This window comes from Scyliorhinus canicula, chromosome 19 (genome assembly GCF_902713615.1).
Source record: "Scyliorhinus canicula chromosome 19, sScyCan1.1, whole genome shotgun sequence".
In the NCBI taxonomy this organism is placed as follows: domain Eukaryota; kingdom Metazoa; phylum Chordata; class Chondrichthyes; order Carcharhiniformes; family Scyliorhinidae; genus Scyliorhinus; species Scyliorhinus canicula.
The window spans coordinates 51,187,097-51,200,171 of NC_052164.1; the positions used below are offsets into that span (position 1 = coordinate 51,187,097).

General features: G+C 46.2%; 1 protein-coding gene across 1 annotated transcript in view; it reads right to left on the reverse strand.

Annotated features, from left to right (window-relative positions):
- Positions 1-13,075, reverse strand: part of kcnh6a (potassium voltage-gated channel, subfamily H (eag-related), member 6a) — a 357,081-nt gene that overhangs the window by 19,257 nt on the left and 324,749 nt on the right. The window contains exon 12 of the mRNA XM_038779154.1: positions 12,627-12,881. Within this exon, the coding sequence (XP_038635082.1) occupies positions 12,627-12,881 (255 nt within the window). The remainder of the gene's footprint in view (positions 1-12,626; positions 12,882-13,075) is intronic.

The window sequence follows — 13,075 nt, forward strand, 5'->3', positions numbered from 1 at the left end:
ACCAAATGGTCTGTATCGGTTTAAAGTTATGCCATTTAGCTTGAAGAATGTGCCAACAGCATGCCCAAGACTAACCAACAAGGTCATTTCTGGACTAAAGAATTATGCAGTGTATATAGACAATCTGGTGGTGTTCAGTCAAACGTGATAGGAGCATTTGGAACATTTTGATCGACTACAGGAGGCTGGCTTCATGGTTAACTTGGCCTAAAGTGAATTTGTGACAGCTCAAGACACATTTTTAGGCCACACAGTTGGGCATAGTCAGATGTTCCTATGGGAATGTGAAAACGAAGATGGCAGGATAGGAAAACCTGTTGGTTATTTTTCCAAAAAACAAAATATTCGTCAAAAATGTTTGGCCATCACAAAGGAGATTTTGAATTTGGTATTTGCAACATTTTGATATTTGTGATACCATTCATTGGGGACAATTGTTTATACAGACCATAATCCATTAAAATCTCTGGAAAAGTTTCAAAATCGAAATGCAAGACTATTTCGATGGAGTTTATTGCTACAACCATGCGACTTGAAAATTGTACATGTAGTGGGAAGAGAGAACATGATTGTCTATGGTTTGTCACCACATTGAGGTGAAAGAAGGATAGAACTTCAAATTTGAAAAAGAAAGATTGAGATAGACAATACTAATTGTTTAAGTTTGCAAGCCTAAATACAACAAAGTATGTACCTTATAGAGTACCAGTAATGTTTAAAATTCAAAAGGCTTTGGGAAAATTAAGCCATCTTTTATATATTCTGGTTCATTTTTTAAGGCAGGAGGTGTGATGAATTTAGGAAATTTATATATATTATTATTTGTCTGTTGCAGTCATGTTATTAAAATAACTTTGGATTAAGGTATCCAGATTATATGTCTGCTGGGGCTGTGATTGGAGTTTTGACAGCTACGTAGGCTTTGGTGTCGCTCATGGGAGGAGCTAGGTCTATTTTTAGTTTCAATTTTGACCCCTGACCTGTGTCTTGTTTTTAGCTTCATTTTTGGAGTTTGGCTCTGGTTTCTGGAGAGGGGAGGTATGTTTCTCATGCTGACTTCTGACAGCTTCTCTCCCAAGGTCTTTGTGAATAACTCTGTAAGCCACTGAGTGTTAACTTTATTAATAAGTGGCGTTCGACTCGTGTGTGTGTGTGTGGATTTTGCTCAATTGAAGTAGATGGGAAAGTAAGCTCAAAGACCTTTATTTTTTTATAAAACTAAATAACTGTCAATTGAAAAGCTGTTTTTTCCTCCATGTTATTGGGCTTAATCCTGTGTTAATAATAAAGTTTGTTTGAATATAAAAGATCCCTGGTTGTCAATGGAATCATTCCTGAAGCAATAGTTTACAAATTGAAAGGTTGTTGGGGTCTGGTCTGGTTTCCTGATATGAATTGGGTCTGGTCTGGTACCACAACAATTTATTCACATTTTCTGATAAGAAAACAAATGGAATTAAGGAGAGTAATGTGGTCGATGGTTTGATACTGTATCACAGAACGAGCTTTTGGGAAAAGTTAGAGTCCTTGGAATAAAAGGGACAGTAGCAACAGTGGCTGAGTGACACAGAATCGAGACAACAGTACAAACCAGCTCCCCAAATGTTATTTTTTTAAGGTTTCTGATACTTAAAAAAAATAAATTTAGAGTACCCAATTATTTGTTTTTCCAATTAAGGGGCAATTTAGCATGGCCAATCCACCTAACCTGCGCATCTTTGGTTTGTGGGGGGTGACATGAGGAGAACGTGCAAACTCCACGTGGACAGTGACCCAGGGCCGGGACTTGAACCTGGGTCCTCAGAGCTGTAGGCAGCAATGCTAACCACTGTGCCACTGCCGCCCCTAGGCTCCCCAAGTTTTGACGAACAGGGCACACATTCTCATTTGCGGAAGATATAGAATTCAGAAATATTGCAAACTGTGTGGAGGATAATGATCAACTTGCAGAGGATTTAGGCAGGGTTAGACATACACATGGCAGATGAAGCTTAGTGCAGAGAAGTGTGCAGTGATTCAGTTTGACAGGAAGATTGCAGAGATATAACCCAAAGGGCACAATTTGGAAGTGGGTGCAGGAGTAGAGTGACCAGGGACCTGTGCTCAAATCATCTAAAGTGTCAGCACTGATTGAGAAAATAGCTAATGAGGAATATAGGATGGTGGGCTTTGTAAATATGGGAATAGAGCACAAAAAAACAAGGAAGTTATGATACACATGTCAAAAGACTGATTTGGCCTCAGCTGAGCCTTTGTGTCTGTTCTGGGCACCGCCCTTTCAGAAGGAAGTGAAGGCATTGGTGGGAACTAAGAAAGGATTCACGAGCACAGGCTCAACCTAACCCGGCTGGTGGAGCAGGACTTTCAAAGATGGGATATACTCCCATTATCGCTGACAGGGAGGGCACAGACTGTGAAAATGACGGCGCCTCACAGTTTTTTGTTTGTCTTCCAGTGCCTCCCCATCTTCAAACCTAAGGCCTTTTTCAAGCTGGTAAACAAGATTATTTTGGGCTTTGTATGGGCGAATAAAACCCCGTGGGTGAAGAAAATCTTGTTGGAGCACAGTCCGGGGGGGGGGGGTTGGGTTGGGTTGGGTTGGGTTGGCGCTGCCGAACTTCTGCATAGAACATTACAGCGCAGTACAGGCCCTTCGGCCCGCGATGTTGCGCTGACCTGTGAAACCCCTCTAAAGCCCATCTACACTATTCCCTTATCATCCATATGTTTATCCAATGACCATTTGAAAGCCCTTAGTGTTGGCGAGTCCACTACTGTTACAGGCAGGGTGTTCCACGCCATTACTACTCTCTGAGTAAAGAACCTACCTCTGACATCTGTCCTATATCTATCTCCCCTCAATTTAAAGCCATGTCCCCTCATGCTAGACATCACCATTCGAGGAAAAAGGCTCTCACTGTCCATCCTATCTAATCCTCTGATCATCTTGTATGCCTCAATTAAGTCACCTCTTAACCTTCTTTTCCCTAACGAAAACAGCCTCAAGTCCCTCAGCCTTCCCTCATAAGATCTTCCCTCCATACCAGGCAACATTCTGGTAAATCTCCTCTGCACCCTTTCAAATGCTTCCACATCCTTCCTATAATGCAGTGACCAGAATTGCACACAATACTCCAAATGCGGCCGCATCAGAGTTTTGGATACTGCAACATGACCTCATGGCTCCGAAACTCAATCCCTCTACCAATAAAAGCTAACACACCGTACGCCTTCTTAACAACCCTCTCAACCTGGGTGGCAACTTTCAGGGATCTATGCACATGGACACCGAGATTCTCTGCTCATCCACACTACCAATAATCTTCCCATTAGCCCAGTACTCTGTCTTCCTGTTATTCCTTCCAAAATGAATCACCTCACACTTTTCTGCATTAAATTCCATTTGCCACCTGTCAGCCCAGCTCTGCAGCTTACCTATGTCCCTCTGTATCCTATAACATCCTTCCGCACTGTCCACCGACTTCAGTGTCATCTGCAAATTTACTCACCCATCCTTCTACATCCTCCTCCAGGTCATTTATAAAAATGACAAACAGCAGTGGCCCCAAAACAGATCCTTGTGGTACACCACTAGTAACTGGACTCCAATCTGAACATTTCCCATAAACCACCATCCTTTGTCTTCTTCCAGCTAGCCAATTTCTGATCCAAACTGCTAAATCCCCCTGAATCCCATGCCTCCGTATTTTCTGCAACAGCCTACTGTGGGGAACCTTATCAAACGCTTTACTGAAATCCATATACACCACATCAACTGCTTTACCCTCATCCACCTGTTTGGTCACCTTGTCAAAGGACTCAATAAGGTTTGCGAGGCACGACCTACCCGTCACAAAACCATATCTCTACTCAAATTATTCCTTTCCAGATGATTATACATCCTATCTCTTATAAACTTTTCCAATACTTTGCCAACAACAGAAGAAAGGCTTACTGGTCTATAGTTACCGGGGTTGTCTCTACTCCCCTTCTTGAACAAGGGGACAACATTTGCTATCCTCCAGTCTTCTGGCACTATTCCTGTAGACAAAGATGACTTAAAGATCAAAGCCAAAGGCTCACCAACCTCCTCTCTAGCTTCCCAGAGAATCCTAGGATAAATCCCATCCGGCCCAGGGGACTTATCTATGTTAACACTTTCCAGAATTGCTAACACCTCCTCCTTATGAACCTCAAGCCCTTCTAGTCTAGTCGCCTGTATCTCAGTATTCCCCTCGACAACCTGGGGTGGCCACGTCCCAATTCCAAAATGGATGCCCGCAAAGAATACAGGGGAAATTGGCCAGCTACAAGGAAAACAAGCAGGTGAAAGGTTTCCTGTGTATTAAGATTTGCAGAACCCAGACAGAACCGAAACCAATAGCCATCTACATACAAATGAGCGATCCCCAGGAACAATTAGAAACATTGAATCAATCGGGACCAAGACAGACTCCCCGGCGCCAGTGGGTGCTAGGACAAACGCAGGCCAACGGACACATAGGGCCTGCCCAATGATCAGGGAACATCTCCAGTATTGGAGAAATCGATTAGAATGATTGGGACATGGTCCAATTAATTGGGACCAAGTCCAGGGTCCGCCCAAAAGGGCGCAAAACCCCTGGGGACTATAAAGTAGAGTCTCCAAGTTCAGTTCGTTCTCTTGGCAGCTCTCAAAGAACTCTTGACCGTGACTCTCAGCGAGGAGAGACCTGCCTAGCAGCTGCACCAACCAAGTAAGTCTCCAGTCAACGCACGCTACGAGATAGACGCTCCTAGCTACTATTCCACGCTAGCTTGAAGCCAGCAGATTCAGAACCGGACAAAGGCCATTGTTCCTCTGACCTGGTGGGCCATTCAGAAGCTAAGTACAGGCCTTTAGTAGCAGTGATAGTTTAGTAAGTAGAAATTGTGCATGAGTAGTGATTGACTGTGTATATAATAAATGTGTATTGATTTGAAACTTACTAACTGGTGTATTGAGTTATTGATCAGCGCTTGACTTTGAACCTCGTGGTGGTATCAGAAAGATACCTGGCGACTCTAGAGCAAAGGTTATTAAAACAGAGCAATTAAAGAGAAAGTACAACGAGCAACAATTGTCTTTTTCCTATATGAATACTGACGAAAAATATTCATTTAGCACCTCTCCTATCTCCTCGGACTCCATGCACAACCTCCCATTACTGTCCATGACTGGCCCTACTCTTACCCTAGTCATTCTTTTATTCCTGACATTTCCATTGTGCCCACATTTCCATTGTTCCCATCCCCTGCAGTTTTCCTCTCCATCCGATGCATCCTAAGTCTTGCCTCATCACATCATAATTGCCTTTCCCCCAGATATAACTCTTGCCCTGCAACTACTACTGAGCGGCGAATATAGTGATGATTAGGAAGTGGGTAATGGGGGACGGGTTGGCATGGGAGCGGATGGAGGCGGCGTCATGCAATGGCACCAGTTTGGGAGCACTGGTAACGGCACCTCTGCCGTTCTCGCCAGCCCAGTACTCCAGTAGCCCAGTGGTGGTGGCGTCATTGAGGATCTGGGGGCAATGGAGGAGGTATGAGAAGGTGGAGGGTGTGTCAGTCTGGACCCTGATTTGCAACAACCACAGGTTCGCGCCGGGCAGGATAGATGGCGGGTTCCGAAGTTGGCAGAGAGCAGGAATTAGGAGGATGGGAGATCTATTCATAGATGGGAATTTTCCCAGTCTGAAGGCGCTGGAGGACAAGTTCAAGCTGCCACCAGGGAATGAACAAAGAACAAGAACAAAGAAAATTACAGCACAGGAACAGGCCCTTCGGCCCTCCCAGCCTGCGCCGATCCAGATCCTTTATCTAAACCTGTCGCCTATTTTCCAAGGTTTACTTCACTCTGTTCCCGCCCATTCATATACCTGTCTAGTTGCCTCTTAAATGATGCTGTCGTGCCCGCCTCTACCATCTCCGCTGGTAAAGCGTTCCAGGCACCCACCACCATCTGCGTAAAAAACTTTCCACGCACATCTCCCTTAAACTTTCCCCCTCTCACCTTGAGATCGTGACCCCTTGTAACTGACACCCCCACTCTTGGGAAAAGCTTGTTGCTATCCACCCTGTCCATACCTCTCATAATTTTGTAGACCTCAATCAGGTCCCCCCTCAACCTCCGTCTTTCAAACGAAAACAATCCTAATCTACTGAACCTTTCTTCATAGCTAGCACCCTCCATACCAGGCAACATCCTGGTGAACCTCCTCTGCACCCTTTCCAAAGCATCCACATCCTTCTGGTAATGTGGCGACCAGAACTGCACGCAGTATTCCAAATGTGGCCGAACCAAAGTCCTATACAACTGTAACATGACCTGCCAACTCTTGTACTCAATACCCCGTCCGATGAAGGCAAGCATGCTGTATGCCTTCTTGACCACTCTATCAACCTGCGTTGCCACCTTCAGGGTACAATGGACCTGAACTCCCAGATCTCTCTGTACATCAATTTTCCCAAGACCCTTCCATTGGCCATATAGTCCACTCTTGAATTTCATCTTCCAAAATGCATCACCTCGCATTTGCCTGGAAGTGAACTCCATCTGCCATTTTTCTGCCCAACTCTCCAATCTATCTATATTTTGTTGTATTCTCTGACAGTCCTCCTCGCTATCTGCAACTCCACCAATCTTGGTATCATCTGCAAACTTGCTAATCAGACCACCTATACCTTCCTCCAGGTCATTTATGTAGATCACAAACAGCAGTGGTCCGAGCACGGATCCCTGTGGAACACCACTAGTCACCCTTCTCCATTTTGAGACACTCCCTTCCACCACTACTCTCTGTCTCCTGTTGCCCAGCCAGTTATTTATCCATCTAGCACACCCTGTACCCCATACAACTTCACTTTTTCCATCAACCTGCCATGGGAAACCTTATCAAACGCCTTACATGTTATATACTCCACGTATATGACATCTACAGCCCTTCCCTCATCAATTAACTTTGTCACTTCCTCAAAGAATTCTATTAGGTTTGTAAGACATGACCTTCCCTGCACAAAACCATGCTGCCTATCATTGATAAGTCTATTTTCTTCCAGATGTGAATAGATCCTATCCCTCGGTATCTTCTCCAACAGTTTGCCTACCACAGACGTCAAGCTCACAGGTCTATAATTCCCTGGATTATCCCTGCTACCCTTCTTAAACAAAGGGACAACATTAGCAATTCTCCAGTCCTCCGGGACCTCACCCGTGCTCAAGGATGCTGCAAAGATGTCTGTTAAGGCCCCAGCTATTTCAACCCTCGCTTCCCTCAGTAACCTGGGATAGATCCCATCCGGTCCTGGGGACTTGTCCACCTTAATGTCTTTTAGAATACCCAAAATTTCCCCCTTCCGTTTGACAACTTGACCTAGAGGATTTAAACATCCATCCCCAGCCTCAACATCCATCTTGTCCCTCTCCTTTGTGAATACCGATGCAAAGTACTCATTAAGAATCTCACCCATTTCCTCTGAGTCCACACATAAATTCCCTCTTTTGTCTTTGAGTGGGCCAATCCTTTCTCTAGTTACCCTCTTGCTCCTTACATACGAATAAAAGGCTTTGGGATTTTCCCTAACCCTGTTAGCCAAAGATATTTCATGACCCCTTTTAGTTTATATCTGAATGGTTTCAGATATTTTGCTCGGCACAACATCGAGGGCCGAAGGGCCTGTTCTGTGCTGTACTGTTCTATGTTCTATGTTCTAAGTCCGGGACTTTCTGAGGAAACAGGTGTTGCCTTTCCCGCTGATCCCGCTACGGGGAATACAGGACAGAGTAGTGTCCGGTACCTGGGTAGGGGAGGGGAAATTGTCGGATATCTATCAGTTGTTGTTGGAGGCGGAGGAGACCACGGTGGAGGAACTGAAGGGCAAGTGGGAGGAGGAACTAGGTGGGGAGTTAGAGGCGGATCTGTGGCCGGATGCCTTAAGCAGGGTTAATTCCTCCTCATCATGTGCTAGGCTCAGTCTAATACAGTTTAAGGTGGTACACTGGGCTCACATGACGGCGGCAAGGATGAGCAGGTTTTTTCGGAGTAGAAGATAGATGTGTGAGGTGTGCGGGAAGCCCAGCAAACCATGTCCACATGTTTTGGGCATGCCCGAAGCTTGGTGGATTCTGGCAGGGGTTTGCCAAGGCAATGTCCAAGGTGCTAGGTACGCAGGTGGTGCCGAGTCGAGAGATAGCAATCTTTGGAGTGTCAGAAGACCCGGGAGTTCAGCGAGTGAAAGAGGCCGACGTTTTGGCCTTTGCCTCCCTGGTAGCCCGGAGACGAATCCTTTTAATGTGGAGGGACTCGAAGCCCCCGAGTGTGGAGACCTGGGTCAGTGACATGGCTGGGTTACTCAAGCTGGAGAAAATAATGTTTGCCTTGAGGGTGTCAATGCTGGGGTTCTCCTGGAGGGGGCAGCCGTTTGACGACTTTCTCGGGGACAATTACTATGTCAGCAGAAGCAGCATTCTGAAGGGGGGGAGGGAGGGGTAGGTGCAATATGGTGAAGGGAATGGGCTGCCTGACAGGGTGGTGGTGGCAGATTCAACTGAAGCCTTCAAAAGAAAATTGGATAGATAACTGGAGACCGCAACGCCATGGGGGGTGAGGTTGGGTGACCCTGCTTCAGCAAGGAGCTGCCACACAATGGGCTGAATGGTCTTCTTAAATGCTTTATTTATTCATTTACAAGGATATGGACGTCGCTGGTAAGGCCAGCATTTAATTCCCATCCCTAATTGCCCTTGAGAAGTTGGTGGTGGGCTGCCTTCTTGACACGCTGCAGTCCTTCTGGTGTAGGTACACCCACAGTGCTGTTAGGGAGGGCGTTCCAAGATTCTGGCCCAGTGATAGTGAAGGAACGACGATACATTTCCATGTCAGGATGGTAGTGATGGTGATGTTCCTATGTGTCTGCTGCCATTGTTCTTCTAGATGGTATGCGGTTGTAGGTTTAGAAGGGGCAGCACGGTAAGATGGTGGTCAGCATAAATGCTTCACAGCTCTAGGGTCCCAGGTTCGGTTCCCAGCTGGGTCACTGTCTGTGCGGAGTCTGCACGTCCTCCCCGTGTGTGCGTCGGTTTCCTCCCACAGTCCAAAGATGTGCGGGTTAGGTGGATTGGCCATGCTAAATTGCCCGTAGTGTCCTTAAAAGTAAGGTTATGGGGGGGGGGGTTGTTGGGTTACGGGTATAGAGTGGATACGTGGGTTTGAGTCGGGTGATCATTGCTCGGCACAACATCGAGGGCCGAAGGGCCTGTTCTGTGCTGTACTGTTCTATGTTCTAAGGTGCTGTCGAAGAAACCTTGGTGAGTTCCTGCACTGCATCTTATAGATGGTCCACACACCATCTTGAGTGTTGTCAGAGCTGCACTCATCCAGGTATGTGGAGAGTATCCTATCACACCCCTGACTTGTGCCCTGTAGATGGCGGACAGACTTTGGGGAGTCAGGAGGTGAGTTACTCGCCACAGGATTCCTAGCCTCTGACCTGCTCTTGGAGCTACAGCCATAACTAGTTAAGTTTAGTTTCTGGTCAATAGTGAAAATAGTAAAAAATAGTAGGGGCAGCACGTTAGCACAGTATTTAGTACTGTTGCTTCACAGCTCCAGGGTCCCTGGTTCGATTCCCGCCTTGGGTCACTGTCTGTGCGGAGTCTGCATGTTCTCGTGCCTGCGTAGGTTTCCTCCGGGTGCTCTGGTTTCCTCCCACAAGTCCAAAGATGTGCAGGTTGGGTGGATTGGCCATTCTAAATTACCCTTAGTGTCCAAAAAGATTAGGTGGGGTTACGGGGATAGGGTGGAGGTGTGGGCTTAAGTAGGGTGCTCTTTCCAAGGTCCCGTGCAGACTCGAAGGGCCGAAAGGCCTCCTTCTGCACTGTAGATTCTATGATTCTATAAACCCCCAGATATTGGAAATAACCACTCTAATCATTCTATATGATGCTCTGTTCAGCCCAACTAACGGGATGAAAAATCTTCTTATTGTGGTGGATATTGTTCATATGGAGTTTGAGGAGGACTTTGACAAAGTTTCCTGAGGGAAGTTACTCAGGAACATGAAGGAGGTACAGAGCTAGGGAGAGAGAGTGGATTACAAACTGGGCTACAAGCTGTAGAAGTGACGAAACACAGAGCAGGACTCGTGGGCAGTTTCTCAAGGTGGTTGGGAGTGTTCTGTTCTGCTCTTGGCGCATGCCAGTGAATAGAGGGTGTGGAGTCTACATTGCAGATAATTTTAACATTATAGGTCTGATTAATTGTTAAAAAGATAAAAAAAAACAGCAAAGGACTATTGACGAGATGGGGGAATGAGCTAAAATGTGACAGCTGGAATTCAGTGTCAGCAAGATTAAGATGACGTATTTTGATTGTGAAAAAATAGCAGTAATTATAGTTGGAATGGGGGTTGGTTTGAGCATGTGGAGGAGCAGAAGGAGTTGGAATGCCAGTGTCTCCAAGTATTAAAGGCAGCAGCTGTGGATAAAAAGGCTGGAAATAAATATTCTAGGTTATATTGCAAGGTATAGAATATAAAAGCCACAAGGTAGTAATCAGCCAATGTAATAAGTCCACAGTTAGAGGACATAGAACATAGAACAGTACAGCACAGAACAGGCCCTTCGGCTCTCAATGTTGTGCCGAGCATTATCCGAAACCAAGATCAAGCTATCCCACTCCCTGGATATAATATTGGGCTCTACACTAGAGGGAGGATGTTGAGGTGTTAGGGAGGGAACAGCAGATGTTCACTAGGAGAAAGACAAATGATGCCTATTTTGTTAGAATTTTGTAGATTACAGGGCAATGCTGAAGGGCAGCACGGTCTTGAAGAACACCACCCAAATTCCTTCCAAGGCAGACATCATCCCGTTCCTTCACTGTCGCTGGGTCAAAATCCTGGAACTCCCTCTCTAACAGCACTGTGGGTGTGCCTACACCAGATGGACTGCAATGATTCAAGATGGTGGCTCTCCGCCACTTTGTCAAGAGGCAGTTAGGGATGGGCAATAAATGCTGTCTAGCATAACAAACAAAAAGTACTTAAATTGTGAAATGACAGACAAAAGTAGATAAACACAGTGATCTAAACGTGGATGCTGGAAATCTGAAATTAAAAACAGAAAATTCTGAAAACAGAAACAGCAGGTCTGGTGCTGTCTGCGGAGAGAGAAACAGAGTTAATGCTTCAGGCCGCAATCTTTTTAAAAAACAAATTCCAATTAAGGGGCAATTTAGCGTGGCCAATCCACCTACTCTGCACGTTTTGGGGTTGTGGGGGGGTGGGGGGGGGGGGGGGGGGGGGGGGAGACCCACGCAGACACGGGGAGAATGTACAAACTCCACACGGACAGTGACCCGGGGCTGGGATCGAACCGGGGTCCTCAGCACAGTGAGGCAGCGCTGCTAACCACTGTGCCACCGTGACGCCCATTTAGGTCACAATCGTTCATAAGAACTGTTTCCATGTTGTAACTTCCAATTATTCCACATAGGGTGCCTACCTCGCACATTTAACAATTCCAATCCCCTCTCCTCCTTTTCCAGGTGCCATGTCTGGGTGTTGGCGACCATGTACCTCCATTGGATTGTTCCGCGGTGATAGTTGGCAAAATACTGCAGTGGTTTGCCGTTACCTTTCGCAGGTTGGCTGAGCAGGAAACTCTCCCACCCTTACTGCCTGCCCAGGCGTATTGGAAGGATTTCCAGGCTGGTAATCAACATCAGATCCTGAAGTGAGACTTGAACACAGAGCTTCTGACCCAGAGACAGGGACACTAACCTCTGAACCAAAAGAGCTGCGCTCTCACGCTCCCTAAACTTGGGCTCATTCAAAATTCTGTTGCTCGTATCCTAATATTGCTGAGTCAGAAGCTGGTGCAGATTTAATTGCAAGTTATGTAAATCTAGAACTTTCTTCCTCAAAAGGCTGTGGATGTTGCAGTGTATCAGAGGATATGAAGCAAAGGTTAGTAAATCAAGCAAAGGTACAGTATGGATCAGGCATGTTCTAATTGAATGATGAGCAGGCTCAAGCGGTTGATTAGCCCCCTGCTCATTTATTATGAAACAAGATGGTGGCTGGGACTGAGAAGAGGAAAGGAATGGAAAAGCTTTGACCGGGGAAGGAGTTGTGGTATGCGGAAGGGGGGAAGTTAGGGAAACAGGAAATGGAAACAGAGCTTTCTGAATACAGTTGCGATGAAGACAACGATCATGACACCTCAATAACCCAACAAATCCACAAGGAATAGGGGATGACTCTGTAGGGTTGCCAACCTTCCAGGATTAGCCTGGAGTATCCAGGAATTGATGATCAATCTCCAGGACACTGCTGGGTATGACCCTGGAGAAATATGATCAGGACATTAAACAATTTGCTTTTGCTCATTTTCTTTGAGCGTTTCTCTTTATCAGATGCAAAGCTGTTTGGCTGACAGTCAAGCATCACCCAATTGGGTAATGAGTCTTTTTGCTTTCCAATTGGCCTGGAAGGCCGTGGATCTGGACGGATGTGTTGGCCGATTAATGGCTGGACTGTGTGGGCAGGTCATCTGATCAAACCTCCATAAATACATTTAATCACAGACCCAATGACTCTGGTACCTGTAAAGGGATTGGGCCCACTGTCTTTCCTCCTAACCCCCACGGGGTCCGTGTCCGATGTAACAAAGTTCAGATTCTTTGCTGGGGAGGTGCTCTTCATCTCAGTGATGCTGGAGGCTGAAGCCTTGAGATTCTCCTCACTGTTCTGCGAGCGGGGTGTCATGCTGCTGTAGTCCCAGTGGTCCCTCGGTGTGTGAGAGTGGTGGTTTGTAAGTGGGTCCTTATCTCCATCCGGATCTCCTTTACTCAAAGCATCTGAAATCCAAGGCTTTAATGAATATCACACTCAACCCCTCAGTCCACACACTCAATGATGGGTGTACATCACTACATGTTAAAATACACCCCCCCATTCTCAAACTGCAAAGCCGCCTCTCATTTCCAGAGGGTTTCGCTGGGTTAGGACTCTATGCGCCTTGGTGGATGGATCAGAGAAAACATTTCCCCTT